This window comes from Salvelinus sp. IW2-2015, linkage group LG14 (genome assembly GCF_002910315.2).
Source record: "Salvelinus sp. IW2-2015 linkage group LG14, ASM291031v2, whole genome shotgun sequence".
NCBI lineage: Eukaryota > Metazoa > Chordata > Actinopteri > Salmoniformes > Salmonidae > Salvelinus > Salvelinus sp. IW2-2015.
The window spans coordinates 12,490,701-12,513,693 of NC_036854.1; the positions used below are offsets into that span (position 1 = coordinate 12,490,701).

At 45.2% G+C, this 22,993-nt stretch overlaps 1 protein-coding gene across 1 annotated transcript in view; it reads left to right on the forward strand.

Annotated features, from left to right (window-relative positions):
- man1a1 (mannosidase, alpha, class 1A, member 1) overlaps positions 1 to 22,591 on the forward strand; it is a 172,471-nt gene extending 149,880 nt beyond the window's left edge. Inside the window, exons 6-12 of the mRNA XM_023999506.2 lie at positions 3,314 to 3,437; positions 3,755 to 3,848; positions 9,381 to 9,496; positions 11,363 to 11,582; positions 12,012 to 12,184; positions 13,183 to 13,298; positions 19,320 to 22,591. Of these exons, the coding sequence (XP_023855274.1) occupies positions 3,314 to 3,437; positions 3,755 to 3,848; positions 9,381 to 9,496; positions 11,363 to 11,582; positions 12,012 to 12,184; positions 13,183 to 13,298; positions 19,320 to 19,452 (976 nt within the window). The 3' untranslated portion in view covers positions 19,453 to 22,591. The remainder of the gene's footprint in view (positions 1 to 3,313; positions 3,438 to 3,754; positions 3,849 to 9,380; positions 9,497 to 11,362; positions 11,583 to 12,011; positions 12,185 to 13,182; positions 13,299 to 19,319) is intronic.
- Positions 22,592 to 22,993: the final 402 nt, after the last annotated feature.

A 22,993-nucleotide genomic window follows, 5' to 3' on the forward strand; every position in this document is an offset into this window, starting at 1 on the left:
ACAATACCCCATGACAAAGCAAAACGTTTTATTTTTTTTATTTTTGCGAATGTGTTTCAAATTAAAAACAGATACCTTATTTAAATAAGTATTCAGACCCTTTACTATGAGACTCGAAACTCAGCTCAGGTGCATCCTGTTTCCATTGATRATCCTTGATGTTTCTGCAACTTGATTTGGAGTCCACCTGTGGTAAATTAAATTGATTGGACAMGATTTGGAAAGTCACACGCCTGTCTATAAAGTGGACCAAGCCACCAAACCAAGCCAATTAGGTTGAAAGAATTGTCCGTAGAGCACCGGGACATGATTGTGTCAAGGCACAGATCTGGGGAAGGCTACCCAAAAAATGACACCGCATTGAAGGTCCCCAAGAACACAGTGGCCTCCATCATTCTTAAACGAAAAAAGTTTGGCTAATACTTCTTAGAGCTAGTTGGCCGGCCAAACTGAGCAATCGGGGGAGAAGGGCCTTGGTCAGGGAGGTGACCAAGATCCCGATGGTCACTGACTGAGCTCCAGAGTTCCTCTGTGGAGATGTGAGAACCATCTCTGCAGTACTCCACCAATAAGGTCTTTATGGTAGAGTGGCCAGACTGAAGCCACTCCTCAGTAAAGAGCACATGGTAGACTAGTCAGGATCGAGGGAAATAATGAACGGAGCAAAGTACAGAGAGATCCTTGATGAAAACCTGCTCCAGAGCGCCTCAGACTGGGGCGAAGGTTCACCTTCCAACAGGACAACGACCCTAAGCACACAGCCAAGACAACGCAGGAGTGGCTTCGGACAAGTCTCTGAATGTCCCAGCCAGAGCCCAGACTTGAACCCGATCAAACATCTCTGGAGAGACCTGAAAATAGCTGTGCAGCGACGCTCCCCATCCAACCTGACAGAGCTTGAGAAGATCTGCAGAGAAGAATGGGAAGCTTGTAGCGTCATACCCAAGAAGACTCAAGGCTGTAATCGCTACCAAAGGTGCTTCAACAAAGTACGGAGTGAATGGGTCTGAATACTTATGTATATGTGGTATTTCTGTTTTTTATCTTTAATATATTTGTCAACATTTATAAAAACAGTTTTTGCTTTGCCATTGTGGGGTATCATGTGTAGACTGATGAGGAAAACAAACTATTTAATCAATTTTTAGAATAAGGCTGTAACGTWAAAAAAATTGGAAAAGGTCAAGGGGTCTGAATACTTTGCGAATGCACTGTATTTGGTGTCATTCAACGAGAGAACTTGTTTTCATGCAAATTATTTTTATGGAGAAATACTGCACGTAACATCTTAGTTAGATGTAAAGTTGCGCGACTAAGATTTCCTCCACAGAAACATCAAAATGAATGACATTTTTAATTCTGACTATTTTGAGGAAGTTTATACTGGCTGCGGAGTCTCGAAATGGACAAAGTACTATTGACACTTTTTCAAGCAACGTTTTTTTAATAGAGTACACTCGTTCGGTTCGCTAGCCGAGTTCGCTAGGCGCCAGCCGAACTGAAGCATGCTGACGCCTTTATAGTCTGGAAAGAGAGGACATGGCAGTGCTGGGCCARAATAGAGCCAAGGAGCTCACTGTACTGTGTTTTAATGGACCATTATGGAGATGAAGGAGAGATGGCAGGTCTGTCTGCATCCACCTACCTTAACCTCATGGCTGGCTGCAGCAGGTACACTGCAGATACTGATGTCATCTGATTCTCCTCAGCTCACACACTCTTGACAAATAACCCACACACACCGTCACACAACTCACTGTCACACACGTGCATATATCATCTCCATCCCAGGCGATGGCAATCTGATTAAGTCTCTGGTAATGGATCTGGGCACTAACAATCATAAACACCAATTAGGTTTTCTGACCCAGGAACAGACGCTTTCTCTCCCTTTTCTTTCCTCCCAGACATTTTGTGTGATTTTTCCAGAATTTGTGTAACATGATTTAATCAGCTGTGTAATGAAAAACAAATTGTTTTGGCACAGCGTGTGGTTGAGGAGGAGGGTTATTACAATACACACCCATCTTTAAAAAGGTTGAGCAGTGTGTTCCTGGCTGCTTCTCCCTCTCTTCCCCTCTTCCCTTCCCTATGGCCCAGACCATGGGAGCTGATGGATGTAGGCTCACGTTCCAAGGCCCTGTGTGTTTGTGCGTGCACGGTCATGCGTTGCCTGCATGAATGAGCCTAGCATTGGGGCAGGCCCTGGATCATTAGTGATAGTGGAAGATCATTTCAGCGATAGGAATGATGACATTGGTGGCAACACTAAGACCTTATGAATACACGATGTCATCGACTGGAGACCTCTGCATTGCCTGCCTGTTTCTCTAATGAATTCCGTGCTATAGGCTGTTGGGATTTGTCAGCCCTTTTTTGAAATACGGACCTGGAAAACCGCTTCAACCCAATTCTTGGCACGGAGAAAGGTCAAATTAGTTACACTAATGTTTATAAACAAGTTTGCTTTCCTAATGAAGTTAAAGGGATGCCAGTTCAATTTGGGAGTCTGGGTAGAATATGTTTTTCATAGCACTCACTCACACACACACACGCGCACGCGCTCGCCCACACAGGGATATGTTTTTGGCTCTTACCCTTTGGTCCCTCCAGCCCAGCTGTACTAGCCAGAACTGATTCATGCAGTGTTAATGACAGAWATATCCCAGTGCTCTGTCTCTCACACAAAAGCTAGAATAATAAAAGTGACACTAGTTATTATTTGGGGAGTCAATGATTACACACCATTAGCAGACGGAAATATGGTTAGTCCTAATACACACATTGGCCCATCCTGGTGACTCAGGAAGCGATATTACACAGGAAGCAGGGTAATAGAACGAATTTAGAAGGGCAGCTCTGACCTGGGCCTGCTGTTTAAAAACTATCAGGCAGCCCAGATACACATTGTGGTGGACATTTTTATATCACACACACTGTGGACAGATAGTATCAGAGGAGTAATGTGTGGTCTTTTAAGTTAAGTTAATTTGGTATGATGTTAAAACAGATGAGTACTATATCTAAAGTCACATTCCTAAGACAGGAGGAAGGTTTTGACCCCACTGACGTGTGTAGGGTTGACGTAAGTTGACAGGTTTATGGAGGCGTGAGCTCTCTAGGGAATGTTTGTGTGGTGGGGTTTTGACTGAGGTAAATGTTTTGACTGAGGTAAATGTTTTATGTTCTCTTCCTCTGCAGTGATGTTTGGTGGACCTGAGGTTTCGTAGAACTGTGTTTGGTGTTCTATGCAGTAACAGTGTTGTTTGGAGAAGCTGACTTAATTAGCTGTGTTGTCTTGTTGTCTCTGCAGTGGCATCGGGAGGAACTGGCCGTGGGCGTCTGGAGGCAGCAGCATCCTAGCGGAGTACGGCACCCTGCACCTGGAGTTCATGCACCTCTCTAAGCTGTCAGGGAACCCAGCCTTCGCAGAGAAGGTGAGAGCTAGGGAGACACAGCACATTCCATTCCAGTGCATTAACACCAAGTGTAACTGAGCACTCAGCCAGCCTGATGATGGGGTTATTCATAGCTGCGACCTTGATTACTATTCATGTTAACGCCTGTTCTGCAGGTAAATGCCTTCTTTCCGCTCTGAGCCACCGGCCTCTCGCTCTCTTATGCCTCCCTTAACTGCCGTCCCTGCAGTAAGGCCATTTAAAGTGCATTACTGTGCCGTGCTGCTGGAAGATTAGGCGGCAATGAGGTATTTGCAGGGAGAAAGTAGAAACTCATTTCTTCCTCCTCCTCCTAGGTCATGAACATCCGGAAGGTTCTGAATCGACTGGATAAGCCCCAGGGACTGTACCCCAACTATTTGAACCCAAACAGCGGACAGTGGGGACAACGTAAGTCCCCCTCATCCCTCTCTCATCTCACCCCTCTCCTGTCTCATTCCTATCTCCCATCGAATCCCTTCCACCTCCCTCTGCATCACTGTTTAACCATCTCTCCTATCTTCCATCTTGCCCAGCCTTCTCTCTTTTCACCTCTCTCATCCCTCTCTTCCATCTCACCCCTTTCCCTTTCCATTAGTGGTTCACCAGTGGCTGTCAATCGATGTTCCGCAGCCTGTAATTATCAAGGTATTTACAGCTGGGAGAGCCACTTCAGTTCAATGTGAGCACTTCTGATTGAGTGGGCTGTGCATTAGGAGATTATGTAACTTAATGCTGCCCAGGGGGTGAGGGACATCAGGGAGAAATAAGTATCTGTGGCTAATGACAGTACTTGAACATGGTGAATACTGCCAGTAAAGTTAATTAGTCCTCTCTCGCTACAGTTCAGTCGTGATACCTCCACACAATACTACTCAAACTCTCCTGCTCCTTTGACTCAAGGCACCCCAACAGTTCAGGACCCCCATCCCTGGTATGGAGCAACTTCTACTGTGACATTACCCAGCTCCAGCCAGGCCACCTCTTGACAAAACAAGCTTCAGACCCAAGAATTGCCTGGTCGTTAATCTAGGGCACAGTGAGGTGGCTGGGGAGAGGAGGTGGTGGGATGCAGTAACCCTGCAGTGTGTCCGTGCTCAGACAGCCCTGTGCCCAGCAGACAGCAGCTTGCGTGGATCTCTTCTAAAATGATTGTGTTTGTCTCTGAGCCGCACAAAAGGTTAATGAGATGCACAGACCAGATCAGACCAGACCCGTCCCTAGCTCAGCCATATGCTGCTGGCTGTAGCATCCTGATGGACCCACTGCAATCTCTATCACACACACACACACTCATTTGAATGCATATCTTAGCTGTTTTGTTTGTTTTGCTATTCTGTGCGATACCTCCCCCCTCCCCACTGTGTGTGTGTGTGACCCTTTGTAATTGAATGGCCCCTCGACGCCCTCGCTGAAATGTCACGTCTGATGAATACCCATACTAGCTGTCTGTGTGTTTGTCTCTGCTGTAGTCCTGGTCAGGGGGTCAGAGAGGGTTCAGCGCTAATGACTGACCGCTGTGCATCCAGCCCCTGGGTCAAACTGGGTGGAGGGGATCAATGGAAGGGGAGGAAGAGGAGGGCAGCCGCCCGGCTTGTTTCTCATTCTCTCTGACAACTTGATCCATCCCACAGGGTTTATTTTTTTGGGACAGTTTACAGCTCCATAATTTAGTGGAGCATGGGTGGTGTTGACATCAGGTCACCCAGCAGAGTGATGTAGTGACCCAGGCCAGGCCAGGGTGGAGTGGAGTGGGGTGGGGGTGCTGTCAGAGTCCTGTGTCTCTCTGGATGACTCTACATCGTTGGGTCTTTGAAAAGCACTACTTAAGTACCGTATAGTAGTATTATTATAATTATCATTACAAGTAGCTATTCTGACGAGAGCCAGCCAGGTGAGGGAGAGAGTGGCTCTGTGAATTGCTGACTGACTAGGGGAAGGTAGTTGTACTACACCAGTAATGCCAAACCAAGCCTTAGAGAACACAGAGAAGGTTCCAAGACAAATATTGCTAAAGGCACCTCTAAAAGTGTTTGTGGTCTACATGGTCAGTGTTAGCTGGAAGAAGAATGTCCAAGTAGAAGAAAAACAACTCCATTGACAAATAGCCTGAAGTGTAGGAATGCTAATGTTGGCTGTGACAAAAATGTAAAGTGATTTTTCAGGTTCGCACCAGAACCATTTGCCACCTGAGGATATTTTACATAAAGGTCACTTGTGATCTGTATTTACTGGTAGAGTTGACCTGAGGGGGATGTCATAGAAATGGTCTTTCCATTCTCAGTGTTTCTCTGTCACGGAATAGACGGCCTATCAAAGCTCTGGTGATGCTGTTGTAGTTGATGTTTCAATATAAACCATCAGTACAGTGTCGCTTAGATGTGACTTTGTGACATGTATGTATGACATGGCCCACAGACATGACGGACATCGCATCAAACCAATGGCATAGCCCGCAGACATGACTGTTATCCTATCACACCAATAACATGGCTTACAGTCATGAGGACATCCCACCCTTAGGGAGTGAATGTTATTTACAGTATATTAAGGGGTACATGGAGGTAATATTTTAAGAAAAATTTAAGGAAAAAAACACGTTAACCTCCCCTACAAAATGGTCATTAAAACCAAATAGCAGGGAATATTAAATCCCTTATTAGTAGGCTATAAATGTTGCAGATTAAATTTCTATCAAAACAAATCAGTGGTTGAAATCGCCTGCTGTATTCATACCATATTCATGTTATCCGCTAAAGGGAGGCCTTTACCAATGTAAGAGTTAAGGGCCGTCCACACCAAGGACTATAACTAACTGCGTTGGCGAACATCCACACTAGAGAAAAGTGTATCGTTCCACAGTATCCTACACCTGTCAATCAACTGATCAAAGCATCCTACTGCGACGCTGTAGGCCTATTCATAAAGTGGTAACACAGACCATTCAGTACTTCAGGGTGTGTTTATTGTCATAGTGACAACTGCGAATAACACTTCAATGTAGGCTACATGTAGTTTAATGACAAGTATAATATATTCACTTGCATTTTAATGACATGTAGATATTCAACAATAAACATTGTTTAGCCTGCTATTGGTTGCCATGTCATTGCTTGCCTTGTTGCTCAAGTGGTTTGTAAGTGATTTCCATTTTTCTAATGGATGTCAATTCGTTTGGCTCTTTTTCACTGTGCACATCACTGTCTATCCTGTGCAACCGTTTAATACATCAGTGCAACAATGTTATCATCACTGGCCAGTGATGCACTCTCTATCCGCAACTTTCCCCGATGTGTATTTTCTATGCTGTAGGCATTCTGCAATTAGCAAGACCAAACCTGCTTCTCTCCACGAAAAGCCTGATATATATTTTGTAGCCTATAGCTTTTCCTGAGATTTTCCGAGAAGAGGAATAGCGGAGAGTCTTGCATCCGTAGCCTATAGCCTATTGCACACGGGAATAGCTGGAAGAGAGACGCTAGAGTTGTGTAGCCAAAGACGCTAAATATTAGCTAGATACACTACATTACCAAAGGTATGTGAACACCTGCTCGTCGAACATGTTATTGCAAAATCAGAGGCATTAATATAGAGTCGGTCCCCCCTTTGCTGCTATAACAGCCTCCACTCTTCTGGGAAGGCTTTCCACTAGATACGTCAACATTGCTGCGGGGACTTGCTTCCATTCAGCCACAGGAGCATTAGTGAGGTCAGGCACGGATGTTGGGCGATTAGGCCTGGCTCGTAGTCGGCATTCCAATTCATCCCAAAGGTGTTCGATGGGCTTGAGGTCAAGGCTCTGCAGGCCAATCAAGTTATTCCACACAGATCTCGACAAACCATTTCTGTATGGACTTTGCATTGTGCACGGGGGCATTGTCATGCTGAAACAGGAAAGGGCCTTTCCCAAACTGTTGCCACAAAGTTGGAAGCACAGAATTGTCTAGAATGTCATAGTATGCTGTAGCGTTAAGATTTCCGTCCACTGGAACTAAGGGGCCTAGCCCGAACCATGAAAACAGCCCCAGACCATTTTTCCTCCTCCATCAAACTTTGGGGTTGGCACTATGCATTGGGGCAGGTAGCATTCTCCTGGCATCCGCCAAACCCGGATTCGTCCGTCGGACTGCCAGATGGTGAAGCGTGATTCATCACTCCAGTGAACGCGTTTCCACTGCTCCAGAGTCCAATGGCGGTGAGCTTTACACCACTCCAGCCAACACTTGGCATTGCGCATGGTGATCTTAGGCTTGTGTGCGGCTGCTCGGCCATGGAAACCCATTTCAAGAAGCTCCCGACAAACAGTTCTTGTGCTTACATTGCTTCCATAGGCAGTTTGGAACTCGGTAGTGAGTGTGCAACTGAGGACAGACGATTTTTACATGCTTCAGCACTCGGCGGTTCCGTTCTGAGCTCTGTGGCCTACCACTTCACGGCTGAGTCATTGTTGCTCCTAGACGTTTCCACGTCACAATAACTGCAGTTACAGTTGACCGGAGCTGATTTATATGAAATGACAGGCAGCCTAGGATAAACAGACTAGGATAAACAAGAACCCCTTACATTATTGTGAAAATAACTTTTCATGAGCTGTGGTCCTTAAGATGTGTCGACGCCATGCTTGTTGATTTTTGGTGCTTTCAAGAGAACTGGGAACTCAAATCATGACTCAGTGGTCTTCAAGTCGGAGCTTTAGAAAGATGCCAGTTTCCTACTTTGAATTCAGAGTAGGATGAGACGGAGGTTTGTGGGTGTGTGTGTGTGTGTGTGTGTGTGTGTGTGTGTGTGTGTGTGTGTGTGTGTGTGTGTGTGTGTGTGTGTGACCAACGTCCAATTGTGTAAGTCAATTCCAAAATGCTGACATTTTAATTGATTACAAATTACATGACCCTCCTTCAACCTAGCTTCCTTTCCTGATGAAAACTGGGTGGGAACTGAGCGGTCAGGCGTTTCTGTTACGCTACGATAGATTAACGAGATCCTATCAGATCTCCAGTCCAATCAGACTGCAGGGCTGCAAGACAGTGTGATGTCTAAGTCCTCAGTTCGCAGGCAGTTTAATTTGTCCCTGTCCCTTGTCAATCAGATAGAGCCATGATCAGATCCTTGACCTTGTGTTCCCTCTCTGACCTGCTGTTAACCCCTGTGGCATTGACCCCAGTCAGCAAGGAAATACAGTCCTTATGAGGGCAAGGCCACACTCCACTACAAAGTCCTCCTGGAGCTCTGTCCTGTCCCTTTTATTACTGCTGACGTCTAATCTATTTCCCCCAAACAAGGCTTTGGCTGTTAATGACATATACATATGTATGAGGGGGCATGACAATCACTATGATGAACAGCGGCTTGGCTTGACTGAGGCTCTCTCCCAGACCCTGGAGACTCATTCCTCACAGAGAGTGAAGTGGACAGGAGAGCACATCACCCGGCACAGCACGGAGCACAGCCCCACACCTCACTGACTGTCACAGGGACTGTCTCTCTTTTATACCCGGGTGTGGTATCGCTGCTGCTCCCTGCACAGCTCAGTCGGTACGCACACAGTGACCGGGGACGTGCCGGGGGGGACCTGATAAACTCATCAGAATGCCAATCTCCCCCTTGCAGACATCTTCCATACATCAGCCATCAAAGGAGACTAATCCCATTACTCCTGTAGCTTTGTTGGGCTCTGTTTGAAAAGGTGTCCCCGTCCCCTTGGCCAGGCCTATGCCAGACACGTCCCTTTGTCACTGAGGTTCTGAGGCTGAGCAGGTATTAAGGGGCCATCTTCCTGTGTAAACAGCCTCGGGTGCTGAGATGGCCGCCATCATTGGGCCATTCATCATCCCGAGGTGAGGCAGGCCACTGAGGAGGGAGGGCTGCTGCTGGCAAGATGAGATAGGTAAATTAGCCTGGCTCCAGCACGACGCTCAAATCTTTCGTGTTGTCTCTGTCCTGTAGATCACGTGTCAGTGGGCGGCCTGGGAGACAGCTTCTACGAGTACCTGCTCAAGGCTTGGCTGATGTCAGACAAGACGGACGAGGAGGGCAAGAAGCTCTACTATGACGCTCTGCAGGTAAACCCTCAAGACACCTTACCTAGCCTACACACCTCTCCTCTCTTCTCTCCCGTCCTCTCCTTTCCTCTCCCCCACTCCCATTCCATCCTCCCCACTCCACCCTGCTCCTCTTCTCCTACTCTCGTCTCCTCTCCTCATCCTTTCTTCTCTCCTACTGAGATTTAATGGCTACAGTACCAGTGCATTCCGAAGCGCAGACTAAACCTTTTCACAAGGCTCTTTTGACCTCCATTGAAAGCTTCTTTTGTCAGCGTGATAACAACAGTTACAGTTCTTAAATGACTGAACAGTCCGAGTCGGAAATCAGTACCAGTTGTGTGGGTTGCTATGTGAAAGCAAAACATGCTACGCCAGGCAGGGGTTATCTCTGAGTGTGAAGTACTAACCACACTCCACAGAAGATGGAGGAGCGAGTAAGTGGGGTTGGAGGAAGCTTTCAGTGGATGGGGGTCAGCCAGACTCAGAGCTCTGTCTGGTGAGATGTGCTCTGAATGCTGCTAGCCAAATTCTCTGTTTCATTAGAGCCACGCCTCCTGTCCTGTTGGAGATAATAACGTTCTCCGTACGGAGGTCCACAAAGACCCAGACTGCTCCAGGATATTACCCTCCCTCCATTCCACTCCCAGCCAGCCTTGTTTCCCCACCACACCTGCCTACCTACCAACCCGCTTGTCTGCCATCCACCTGGGTGAGACACCACAAGCAGGTCACCCACAGCGAGAGGGTCCCTATTGCCACGCCAAGCCATCCTCCATTTGGGTCAGACAGCCTGAGAGGCAGCTGGTTAGGAACAGACTCTGTTCACTTATTAATGGCTCCTTGGCATCCTCGCCTCAGTGCCGGCCCAGCCTACATGCTCTCTATCCCCCCGATGAGAAACGAAGCAGCCAATGCTGAACAAGATGTGCTGCTGCCTGCCTCTGTCCAGGTCTGTTTGTTCTCGAAGCACTAGTAGTCGGAGACAGAGATTGAGTTTTTTTTCTTTCTTCTCCGCAGAAACAGGCTGGGCTGTTGCTAAACAGGATATATGCTGCCTTTTAAAGAGACCAAAGGAAATGAAATAACCAGTTTAGGAGAATATTAATCGGCTGATTCTCTGTGGCGGAACACGCCAGGCAATGCCCACCCGCATATAGACGGCCCCATTTACGTGATGGGTCACACACTACAAAAGCACAGATCTGAATTATCTTTTAAAAACGTAATTGCTTTCGGGAGATTTGCAATATTACATTTTCTTGGGTTTTCCCTCGGCAGGAGAAAAGCAAACTCAATGAATATGAAAATAAATGTGCCAAATGAAGCGATGAACAACGAGGCGCATCAGAGAATGCACCTGAGATAGTATAGCGTTTGAAGCTGCCGTCGACTCGCTGCACATATTTATTCCCTATGTTAAAAGGCAGGATTTTTACTCTCTCATCGGTAATGGCCGTGTAATAACCGTGTYTTGTCTGTCAGATGTGATCTTACTGTATTGGACATCTGATGTGTGGCTAGCAGGAGACACAGGCCGTCGTTTTGAATCATTTGTGATCCTCCTGGTGTCGTGTCTTGCCGTGGATGAAACACAGCCCGCCATTCCAGAATGTCTCGGGATAAAGTGGCCCTCCTGTCTACAGTAAAAGCCAGGGACAAATAGGAGCAGCGTTCTGTGTCCACGCCGCCCATAGCAAATACATAATACTGGCCACCAGCTGGGACCCCTGGATTTCAAACAACATCCGTTTTATCAAGGTTAACAATGCTGTTTGGGTGGTATTTATTCATGTTCCACTCCATTTGTAGTGGGAATGGCCCCGGTCTGGGACTGGGGTTGGATAGATGGCTCACCTGTATGCCGTTCTTGTCATTGTCCTCCAGGCCATTGAGACCAGTCTGATGAGGAAGTCCAGCGGTGGACTGACGTACATCGCCGAGTGGAAGGGCGGCCTGCTGGAGCACAAGATGGGTCACCTGACGTGCTTTGCCGGGGGCATGATCGCCCTGGGGGCCGACGGAGCTCCCGAGGACAAGACGGGTCACCAGATGGAGCAGGCCGCAGAGATCGCCCGCACATGCCACGAATCCTACGCCCGCACCAGTGAGTCTGACTGACCCCCTCATCTGGGGCACACCAGTGTCCCTGTCTCCCTCTACAGCAGGGGTAGGCTAAGAAACTCTTCCTCCCAGGTGAGGTGGTGTTAGTTCTGAAGCCCACACAAAAGGAGGTGTAGGACTCAACCACAGCACACACACACACCACTCACTCTTTCTCTCTCACACACACACACACACACACACCCTACACACTCCTCTTCAGAGCAAGCCAGTGTGAAATGAAAGATTAATGAGCGTTGAGCCTGTTTTCTCTCTGAGGCCAGAGGGGCTGCTGGGTAAGTAGAGCGTAGTGCCAGCCAGGTTAAAATCTTTAGTTATTTTTGATATATTTTTGTTTTGTTCATCACCTTCTCCTAGACCTGGTTGGAGTTTTTCATGATGTTGTCTTCTTCCTTGCTTCCCCCTCTTCCAGCCCTGAAGTTGGGCCCAGAGGGGTTCAGGTTTGACGGCGGCGTGGAGGCCATCGCCACACGGCAGAACGAGAAGTACTTCATCCTGAGGCCTGAGGTCATCGAGACCTACATGTACATGTGGAGGTTCACCCACGACCCCAAGTACAGAGAGTGGGGCTGGGAGGCTGTGCAGGTGAGAACTATACTACCCATCATCCTTCAGAATTATCCCACCACAGTCCTATCTGTCATGTTTYTTTTCATCCTGTCCCTTACTAGCCTCCACTGAGAAGAGACTCTACCTCTTAGATCTTTGACAGTGAATTTAAAATTTTTAATTGGACCTTTATTTAACTAGGCAAGTCAGTTAAGAACAAATTCTTATTTACAATGAGGGCCTACCCTAACCCGGATGACGCTGGGCCAATTGTGCGCCGCCCTATGGGACTCCCAATCACGGCCGGTTGTGATACAGCCTGGAATCAAACCAGGGTCTGTAGTGACGCCTCTAGCGCTGAGGTGCAGTGCCTAAGACCGCTGCGCCACTCGGGAGCCCAAAAAGTGGAAAGGGCTCTGTACGCCAACAGACCCCTGTTCATTGTGATGTGTAGACTCATTCAGGTCTACGCACCGCTAGTTCTGAGTACAGTAGTCTTTAAGACCTCTGAGACTCTTCCTTCCTCCCCACACACTCTCTCTCTCTCCTCTCTCTCTCTCATTGCTATTCGGCAACAGATCAGAACAGTGGTAATGTTGAATGCTGATTGCTCAGATCCCAGAGCCATGCTGTTGTATCCACTAATGACATGAGATTACCTCTGATGGGCCTTGTGTTAGCCATAAATATGATCTGGAGCCTGCCTGCCTGCAGATAACTCCTCCTCCTGCCCTCAACCCTCATTCAGAGTGGATGTGTAAACACTGCAGCCCCAGGTCCATCCTCCTCAGCCCCATTTTCTCATATTCATATTGCCTAATGCAGCCTCCTCTCCTCTTCCCCCCCACCTGCAGGCAGAGCAGCCACACTGAAGGGAAATATGCTGGTTCAACAACAAGCTAGCACCACCGTGCATACCTCTACAACACCCTGCCATAAGAAACAGAGTCAACTCAACACTTTTTCACCCTCCGTTCTCTCCCTCTTCTCCCTCTCTATTTTCTGTTCTCTCTCTCTTTCTTTCTGTGTCTCAGGCTCTGGAGAAGCACTGTCGTGTGGAGGGAGGCTACAGTGGAGTGAGAGACGTCTACGCCTCCAGCCCCAACCATGACGACGTCCAGCAGAGCTTCTACCTGGCAGAGACACTCAAGTAAGACGCTAATACACACACACACACACACACACACACACACACACATTGAACTTACTCTGCTAAGAGCCATCTGGAGACATAGCATTGACATTTTGGCCTTGCCATTAGAGAGGAATAAAAATCGATCTTGTCAGAAAATCGATCTGTTTTTTTGGCATCCTTGTCATCATACGTCCTCCCCCCAGAACCGTTCCTTGAATAACTATAGTATTGGATTTGTTTGACAATATAATGGACACATACGTTTAGAAGTAATTGTCCTCCCTATAAGGCCATTATTCTCTCCTGGACAGATCTACCTAAACATAACTGGTACCGTAGAATCTGTTGGGACAAAATGGGATGCGGGGGATAAAGAGAAGCAGTTGTTCAGGTGTTTGGGTTTTTCGTCACTGGGTATTTGGACAAATCATGATTTCGCAGGTGTTCGCATCTTTTGAATTTCGGAAGGGAGGGTACATTCTAAGAGGTTAGAACTCCTCGTTCCAGTTCCGCTCCTCATTTTAGCATCTCTTCATCTCTTCTCCTAATGGGCAATATTTCCACTTTTCATCATCTCCAGCACCAAACCAGTGTCTACATGTGTGACCGACCGGGTCGATTCGGTGTTATATATTAACATTTTTAATTGTGTTTTTTACATTGGATAAAAGTAGATATTTTTATTTTTTGTTGTTGATAGAGCTAGAAAATTGTATATCATACACAACAGTTGAGGATCAATGGGAAAGTAATTCTGCTTTGAATGTTGATAAACTTGTAACCTCACTTTTGAGAAAATGGCCCTTGAATGTTTTGGTACACCTACTGGAGAGCTCTTCTTTGTCTACACCCATTCAGCATCGTTCACACCCTCTTAAGCCTTAGTCCCACCCATCTCTTTAAGGATTCACATGTGAGGCCATGTGCTAAACAGAGTGAATACGATAGTGTACTTAACAACCAAAGATTAAGACTAAAGGCTGGTTTACGTCAATCTGCATGTCTGTAGACAGTTGTCGCAGTGACATCATGAACATTTTATTGTCGTCTGACATCAAACTTATCTTTGTCGTTATGAAAAAGTATTAACACAAAATGACAGGCTGCATGACGTCAGCAGCCTGGTGGTCCAAAATAGCACAACTGGTTTATTTTAACACCAATAAACCTGTCTGTTTAAACATTTATTTAGTATCTGTTTATCTAGAAAAACAGGCGACTAAAAGCAACTTTCTAAACAATGTTTTGGTTTGTTTCTAGCTTGTTAGCTAGCTAGCTAATGTTAAGTTAGCTGGCTAGCTAATGTTAAGTTAGCTGGCTAGCTAATGTTAATGTTAAGTTAGCTGGCTAGCTAATGTTAAGTTAGCTGGCTAGCAAATGAAGACCATATCACATAGCTGACATCTTAACTTGAGCTACTTTGCATTCATTATTACAGGAAAATAAACTCACAACAAGATCCATATTTACAAGTTAATGGCAAGCTAATTACAGAATATAGCTTACGGTTGTGAGTGTGACAAAATAAAAGCAGGACATTCTACTGGAGAATTTTACAACTTGTACACTGTCTCATTGGCCTAACGTTATATCCTAATTTGACTTTGGTGCAGGTCATGTTGTCCTTCACATTACCGTCTCTGGTAAAAACACACTATATCAAATACAATCCACGTTTATTTGTCACATGCACAGGATACAGAAGGTGTAAACAGTACAGTGAAATGATTGCTTGCATAGTGGAGTATTTTGTTTAGACATGTAGTTAGTTAAACAATGAACCATAATCCCAACTCATAACGTTACTACCCTGCATGAATCTGTAGCTAAAGCTAACCAACTAGGTTCAATGTTAGCTAGTTAGATAATATTGGACTATAACTAGAAATGCTAATGGCTCTGAGATACGAATAATATTACTACACAGATCGAACACGCAACTAACTAGCTAACAGTACGCTTTAACTTGCAATGAAAACAACTTTCTGACAAAATTTGAAACGTATAATATGTGAAATGTAGCTAGCTAGACTCTTACATGGATGAACGCTTCTCCCTCTGTCACGGGTGCCATGGTTTCCCTTAGTTTGAAGATGTAATCCGGAGACAGCTGTTTTATACAACAGCCTTCTGTGTGTTCTCTTTTTGACTCCCTCGGCATATTTGCAATCAAACGCTAGAATTTTCTCCATCTCCTTAGCTATCAAACTCTGCTTCAACCGGGCATTCCACTCATTTCAAAACTCGGTCCTCCAGAAAGTGTAGAGCATTAGCAACACTTTTGCAGTTCTTCGTGATATTGTTAAAAAAAGATTACCTACACATATTGAGTAGCTCATGTTATAGACAGAAGTMTGCTACATGGCAGACCAATCCAAACTCATTTCTAGGCATGTCCAGCCCACCCATTATCTCAGCCAATCATGGCTAGCGGGAAGGTCCCGGTCTTTGTCTGTGGCTAAACCAACTAGGCTCGTAATTGAACAATTTTATTCGTATTTACAAATGACATACAAGTTTGTTATTAAGGCACCTGAGAGTTCACTTGATCCAGAAGGCATTTCTAACTTTTGATGTTTTAACTTGATATATTTTTCAACAAAACTTAGAAGTGCGCCGTTTTCACATATGTTGACACTAGTATTGTGCTGGAGATAATTCAAATTTGGTTGAAAAAGTGGTGGAGTTGCCCTTTAACACGTATGGATCCAAAACTTGATCGAGCAGCTGACTATTTACGTGAGACTTTAGTTCTGGGTTAACCYAGATTAGGCCATATAGAAGGCCATATAGAAGAGCATTGTCTATATTCAGGCAATGTTTTCCTGGTAGAGTCACACCTACATTTTGTTTCATGACACCATGACATCAAAAACCTGCTCTAGTATTTCATCACACCCTAAAAAACAAGACACGTCTCTGTGTTCTCTGACAGCTTCCTGACATTCAGTTTGTTTGAACACTTCAAAACAGATCAGAAGTAGAATGTCTTTCCCCCAATGAGCACTCACTTCACCTCTGTCTGTGCTGTGCCTGCTGGCCTCTGAGGAAAAACAACTGACGTCCTGTGTGTATTGTCTTGTCACGGCCAGCTCAGACAGGCAGGCTTCTGCTAGCACAGTGTGCAGTGTACTACAGGGACCTCAGCAGTCTTCTCCGAGATAGCAGCAGTCACACACAGAGACAGATAAGAGGAGGCAGACTGCTTTTACCGAGCCCTTATACCCTCTCTCGCTCTCTGAAACTGAAAATCTCTCTCTCTCCTTGTTCACTATTGATAATAGCGCAATGCCTGGGGGGTTAGACGGACCATATAATGTGGGTCCAGTGAGATAGGCTCATTGTAACGTATCTCTTACCGGCGTATAGATGGGTCTCTCTGTCTATTGTCCAGTCTAATCCTGGTCTGAGAGAGATTTAACCCCCCTCCCTCTATGGTTTCTATGGCGTATCAGTGGTGTTGTTTTGCTCCCCTTTTGTGGGAGCCTTGTCAAAGCACTCTGGTGTGAACTTATAAAGAGGTCACAGGTTCTTTGTCCCTGCTCTGTGTCCCCACACTGCTCTGCTCTGGGGGCTAGGGGCTGTAAGGACAGCCACGTCAGAATGACTGACAGATAACACCAAGCTGCACGCATGAGAGAGGGAGAGAAGGAAATGGAAAGAGAGGTAGGAAGATGGAGAGCGAGAGAGCTGGAAAGAGGTAGAGACCTGGGGGAGACAGGAAAAATATACAGGTTCAAGGTTGGGAGAGAAAGGATCCAAGAGAGGTAAGTGAGGACGTCTTGCTGTAACAGTTAACAACCACAGCAGCAACAGCAGTAAATAACTCTGTGGCACTTAGATTTTGGTGTTATTTTTCCTTTTTTTGCCCAAACCCCCAAACACCTGGGCTAATCTGCCTCTTTGACTGATGCTTATATGAAATGCTGTGTGAGTCCCGCCACCTAATAGAGCTGTTAAACTTCTCTAGCATTTCATTTAATGGTGTTGGAAAGTGCTGCAATTTTGCGAATAGGGTCTCTCCAAATGCCAGGCCTCCCCAAATGACTRGTTTACTAATGCTTGCAAAATCCATCTTTTAGGCTCTGGCTCTCCCTTTCTCCCTTCTTTCTTCCTGAATCCCCTTTCTCTCCTCCCTCTCTCCATCTCTCTCCTCCTTCTCTCCATCTCTCTTCTCCCTCTCTCCATCTCTCGCTCTCAGCCTCCTGGCCAGGGTTCTTCTGCCTTTGCGTAAGGTCAAATTAGCAGTAATGACTCAATGTAAAGCTGTATGTCTGGCTGTTTGCGTTACTTGGCTCGTCACACTAGCGACTCCTTGTGGTGGGCCGGGCGCCTGCAGGCTGACATCCGGTCGTCAGTTGAACGGTGTTTCCTCCGACACATTGGTGCGGCTGGCTTCCGGGTTAAGCGGGCGGGTGTTAAGAAGCGCGGTTTTGCAGGTCATGTTTCGGAGGATGCATGACTAGCCCTTCACCTCACCGAGCCTGTTGGGGAGTTGCAGCGATGAGACAAGATTGTAATTGGGGAGAAAAAGGGGGTAAAATACAACAACAACAAAATAAAAATACAATAAAGAACGATGCTGTGCTGCTATGACTTAATGAGTTATTTGTGTCTTACTCCACATTCCTAGTGTAGTGAAATGAGGCTTTGAGTTCTGAGAATCACTTGGGTTCTGGTGCGAGGGGAATTTGACTGTTGACAAAGCAGTGTGTCATTAGTGACTGAAGTACTCAATTATTATTATTTATTTTTTTAAACAACTAATTGACTGATGTCAGTTAATTATTTGAATTCAAGTTAGTTCGTTTTTTTCTCTGAGCTCAATACGCACATTGCACAGTTTCTCTAGAGATAAATCAGATCCAGCCTGAACTGTGCGTTGTAGTAGGGAGTTGTAGTTTCTACATAGTTTATGCGCTAAACTAATTCAATATTGGCCTGTATTCTACATAGTTTAGCGCATAAAACGTGGTAATTAACTGTAATGGCCATAAACCATTGCGCATCTACGGAAGAGGCACAAGAATGCGCAATCATGAGGTGATATGGAGAGCAGCTGTTGCTTCGCGGTATCTCTACCTGAACATACATGACCTAAGTGATTGATAGTTGGTATTCAGCAGTCATAAAAGTATGCCTTATTTACTTTGAATAACTACTAAAATAGTGACTTTTGTCGGACAGCACAGGCAGCAGCTCTGTAGAGATGAGATGATGACTTGGAATAAAAACATAGTCACCAAATAAAACAAATGTAATATACACAACATCTGAAATATTTTATTAAAGTGAATAAATGATGTGATAAGCAGTAATGGGCTGTCATCACCATCATGGGATTTTTATTAGCTGTTTTATTCTGTGTTACAGCATTCAACCCACATGATTTTTAATAATGGAACCGAAACCCAACAGATCTATAACAAAAAAAAAGCACTAATCGCTCAGACTACTCTGCTTCTCCCTCTCACTCTGGAAATGGAGTGGCGCCCGCAAGGTTACCGTGGCTATGCAGGGCGTGGCGTCATCCAACCCCTGTCCGTTTTATAGTCTGTAAATTTTAACGAGTGTCACATCTGCACCTGATTAAGGACTTTTAGGGTATAGGCCCACCTGCAATCCAACCGCTGCTGCTGGGCTCAACTTTTTTGATTTGCGACTTCACGCCGAGCGCAATAGCTTTTGGCAGGCGGCAGGAAACATAAATTGTTTCGAGTCTTGTCATTTTAATTTATTTATCATTCTACATTGTTGGCTTGGCTCACCCCAAGCTTGGCAGGGAAAATATTGGCATGGGAGAGTTGCTGAACGGTTTGTTCCCTGAGTTGGTTTTGGGATTTGTTTCAGTGAGACCGTTCCACTGGTTTCTCTGACACTCTCAGACATCTAGTGGATGTTCTCTCAGACTGATGCACTCATGGACATCAACTAGGAGTGGAGGTTGTTGATGTAAATATCTGGGTTCTCGTAAGGCCTCGTGTTGATCAGAAATTAGTGTTTGAACTAAATTGAGTCTCGCTTTTCTTCCCTCAGATATCTGTTCCTGCTGTTCTCTGATGACGACCATCTTCCCTTTGAGCACTGGGTGTTCAACACAGAGGCCCACCCCCTCCCTGTCATCAAGAAGGAGATGACAGACACAGACAAGCCCAACCAGCTGGAGTAGAGTGGACCACCCCCTGACCTGACCCCACCCATCTCGGAACTCATCTAACCCCTCCCTCTCTGAGCAGTGGGCGGAGCTGTCTATTTTACTCCTCCCCCACTGTGGGTGGAGCTCACCCAGGCAGGCCACTCCCCTGGTAGACTGGACTCGCTCCTGTTTTTGAGTCCATGATCAGACCAGATGGAACCGGACCGGGCTGCCTGCCTCTCCTGACCCAGACTGCCCTCTACTGGGGACTGGGAACCACCACTCAGAACCACCTCGTCCATGAGTGCTTGTCTTGTCATCGTGTAGAGATAACAATCAGTCTGCATGCTGCCCTCCCCTCCCAGTGCTGTAGAGGCTGTAGGATTTACCCTCCTCTGTGAGGAGAACAGGACACCACTACCCTGTAAGATTCACCATCACTCAAAAAAAGCCATACTGATTTGAATACAGCTTTATCATTTTCTTTCTGTCCATGTATTTCGGGTATGTGATTGTGGGTGTGACTGAAAACAGATTTTATGTCAATCAACATATTATCGGATTTGGGTGGTTCTTATGGTAAATATGATTTTAGTCGCACTTAAACAATGGACCATTTAGGTGGATTTCTGTTAAAGACCCAGAGCTTGATTATCACCTGCTCTATAGCTGAAATCCAGTCAAAATAGTGCCTTTCAGTCTGAAATAGTCTATCGAATAAGCAGTTCAGGCAAATTGCAACTTTTATTTATACAGGTAGTCTGGTAGTTAGCAGACAGTCCAGGTGGCATTGGCTGAAGGTTTTATCACCTTTACCACACTGCCATCTAGTTTTGGACAACCAGTACTACAACAGTTCAGTCCTCCAGTCATTTGAGTGTAGCAGGTAGGTTTATAAAGGGGATGAAGTCACAGGGGAAAAGACCTGCACTGAGGACAACCTCTCAGTTAATGAAGTGGACACATTTACCGTTTAGCTTGGTCCCTTCTTCCTGAAATATGAAACGTGTGGGGAAAGTAGAGTTCATCCCTTCTATCAACATGTCATCAATTCATTCAGCCTAGTCAGTTTGTCAGAGCTCACTTTATTTCCCAACCCCCAACATGTTCCTTTGTTCTTAAATTGACAAAGTTGATGTGTGTTTTAGTTTTTTCTTTATTAGAGGTGGTAAAGACAATGATTTCCATGTGATGTAAAATAGTTGCTATGCTGCTAATTTATTCCGTAGTACATTGGAAGGAAGGTTTGGGATCAGGCCCCTAGGTGGCACTGTGGAGAGCGAGGGCACTGTTGTGGATTATTTGGGAGTTGGAGACCAGGGCAGAGTCAGACCAAGAACTTGGTAGTGAATCATATGGAACGAATGCATCGTATGAATGAATGTACCATCAAATGTGATGTTTAAGATTATTTTGCCTTTGTTGTTCTTAATTTGTTGATTTGTTTGTTGATTCCTTTCTTCTGGAAAGCACAAAATGCTGAAGGAATGTGTCGTGGTACCCATCAGAAGAATCTGTTAGTCAGTTCAGGAGAATAAGAGGAGGCACAAGAGGAGTTGTTTAGGTGTGTTGACATGCAATGAGAAGGTTCTCTGTTCACTACACTGGATGAAATCCACTCACATATGAACATGTAAACATGCTGAATACTGTGTAGAGAAAAGAGGACAAATAGATTGAAAGGGTCACATATCATACATAGACATTCACACTACACACACTCATGACCATGGAAGTTTATGGACACTCAGACATGGGCGTTCAGTTGACCGCAGGATCAATCTGACCTCCCTCCGTTGTCTCATCATAATGAGAGTTCGAGAGAAGAGTGTGTTTGTATGAAACCTTAGTCAAAAGGTTCTGTTCTTCTGCAGTGTACTTTTACAGACAGGGGGCGCTGATGTTCCTAAAATGGCTCTGCATACATCTTATTGGGAAATAGATGGGGTATGATCAAGAGGCCTTCATATTTTTTGAAGTAATATTCTGACCCTAGAAAATAGACCAGAGGTTTAAGAAGCCTCACTGATATCAGCCACCTGCTGGAGCTACACTCCTCCAGACTTCCAGAAACGCCAGCAGGGCAATCTCTGCTTTCTCTACTGTTCTTTATAAAGGCAAAGTCAAAGTAATCCCTGTTCACCTTACTGGAGGAAGCAATATTAATGAGGGAAACTGTGATGTCCATATACGTTGAGATCCCCCTCCACCTAGTTAATTATGGCAGCCATTCAGGCTCAAGGGAAGAGAGTATCACTCACTATACACTGTAGATATGACACTGCTGCATTCACCGTCTCTGAGAGCCTAAAAGGCGCTGCGTAGTCAATTCGGCTTCTGCATTGGCCGTGCAGCATTTACAGTGATACAGCCTCTGCAGAAGTCAGGGCATTCATACTTTGTGAGCTTTGCAGAGCAGTGCAGAGCTGTTGTCAAGGAAGTGAGTTTGTGTTTATACAGAACCTCCCGCCTTCACCTACCGTCAACCAATCATGTCAATGCGGAGCTATACAGAGCCTTCCGCATTGTTACACAATTTGAGAGGCTCACAGCGATGCGGTACGGAGTTCAATTTGGCCTCTGAGTGCCTCCAGAGGCTCCGCAATTGCGTCACACCATCCATACGGCGCCTCAGACCACGTTGTCAGATCAAGCATAAATTGTCTCTAAGTGTCTCCTGACTGTTGCAGCTTTCGGGAGCAGAAGGGATGACTCGTAGGAATACTGAAAAACATAAAAGTCGCTGTAAAATGAAAACATGACGCATTTATTTTCCTCTTTCTTTCATTATGCAGACTAGAAGACGTGCTGTTCATTTCCAATTGACTTTGTGGTTGAATATTGTGTTGACGATCTCTCGCATTACAATGCCTTTTATTTGTGAATCTCTTGTTAATGGTTTCGTGAAACAACCTCAGAAATGTAAACTGTACAATATTGCTGATAATCATTCCATTGCACATAGTTTATTTGGGTTAATATGTTATTTTCATTTTGTGGGAAATTGTTATGTTGGTTTTTGTTTCTTTCTTATTAAAATGTAAATATTCCATTCTACATTTATATAAATCTTATGAACGTATGGATGAAATTATGTTAATGAGCAGCAAAAATTTTCATAAACTATATTTGTTACACTTCTATTGTGAATAAAACAATCTTTTAATAGATAGCCTTTTTGGTGTTTTCATTCTAAAATGTAATCTTGACATCAATGATTAGTCCTCCAATGGGTCAAATGTGTCTGATAATCAGAGGCTGTACAGGGCTCTCACCACTATGTTTTATCAGCGCTGTAAGAGAGAGGATACCAAACCACTTCCAAGTGAAGCTGTATGTATAGCTATTATCCACTAGGTGGCAGAAGACTATCAAAACATTGTGATGTATTGCTCCTCTTTCAACTCTGCTTTCTTTGTCTTGACCTTCAGACATGCTTATTGCATGTAGTTGTATGCGTCGTTAATCAATCAAATGTATTTATAATGCCCTTTTTACATCTGCAGTCGTCACAAAGTGTTTATACAGAAACCCAGCCTAAAACCACCAATCAATCAATCAATCAAATGWATTT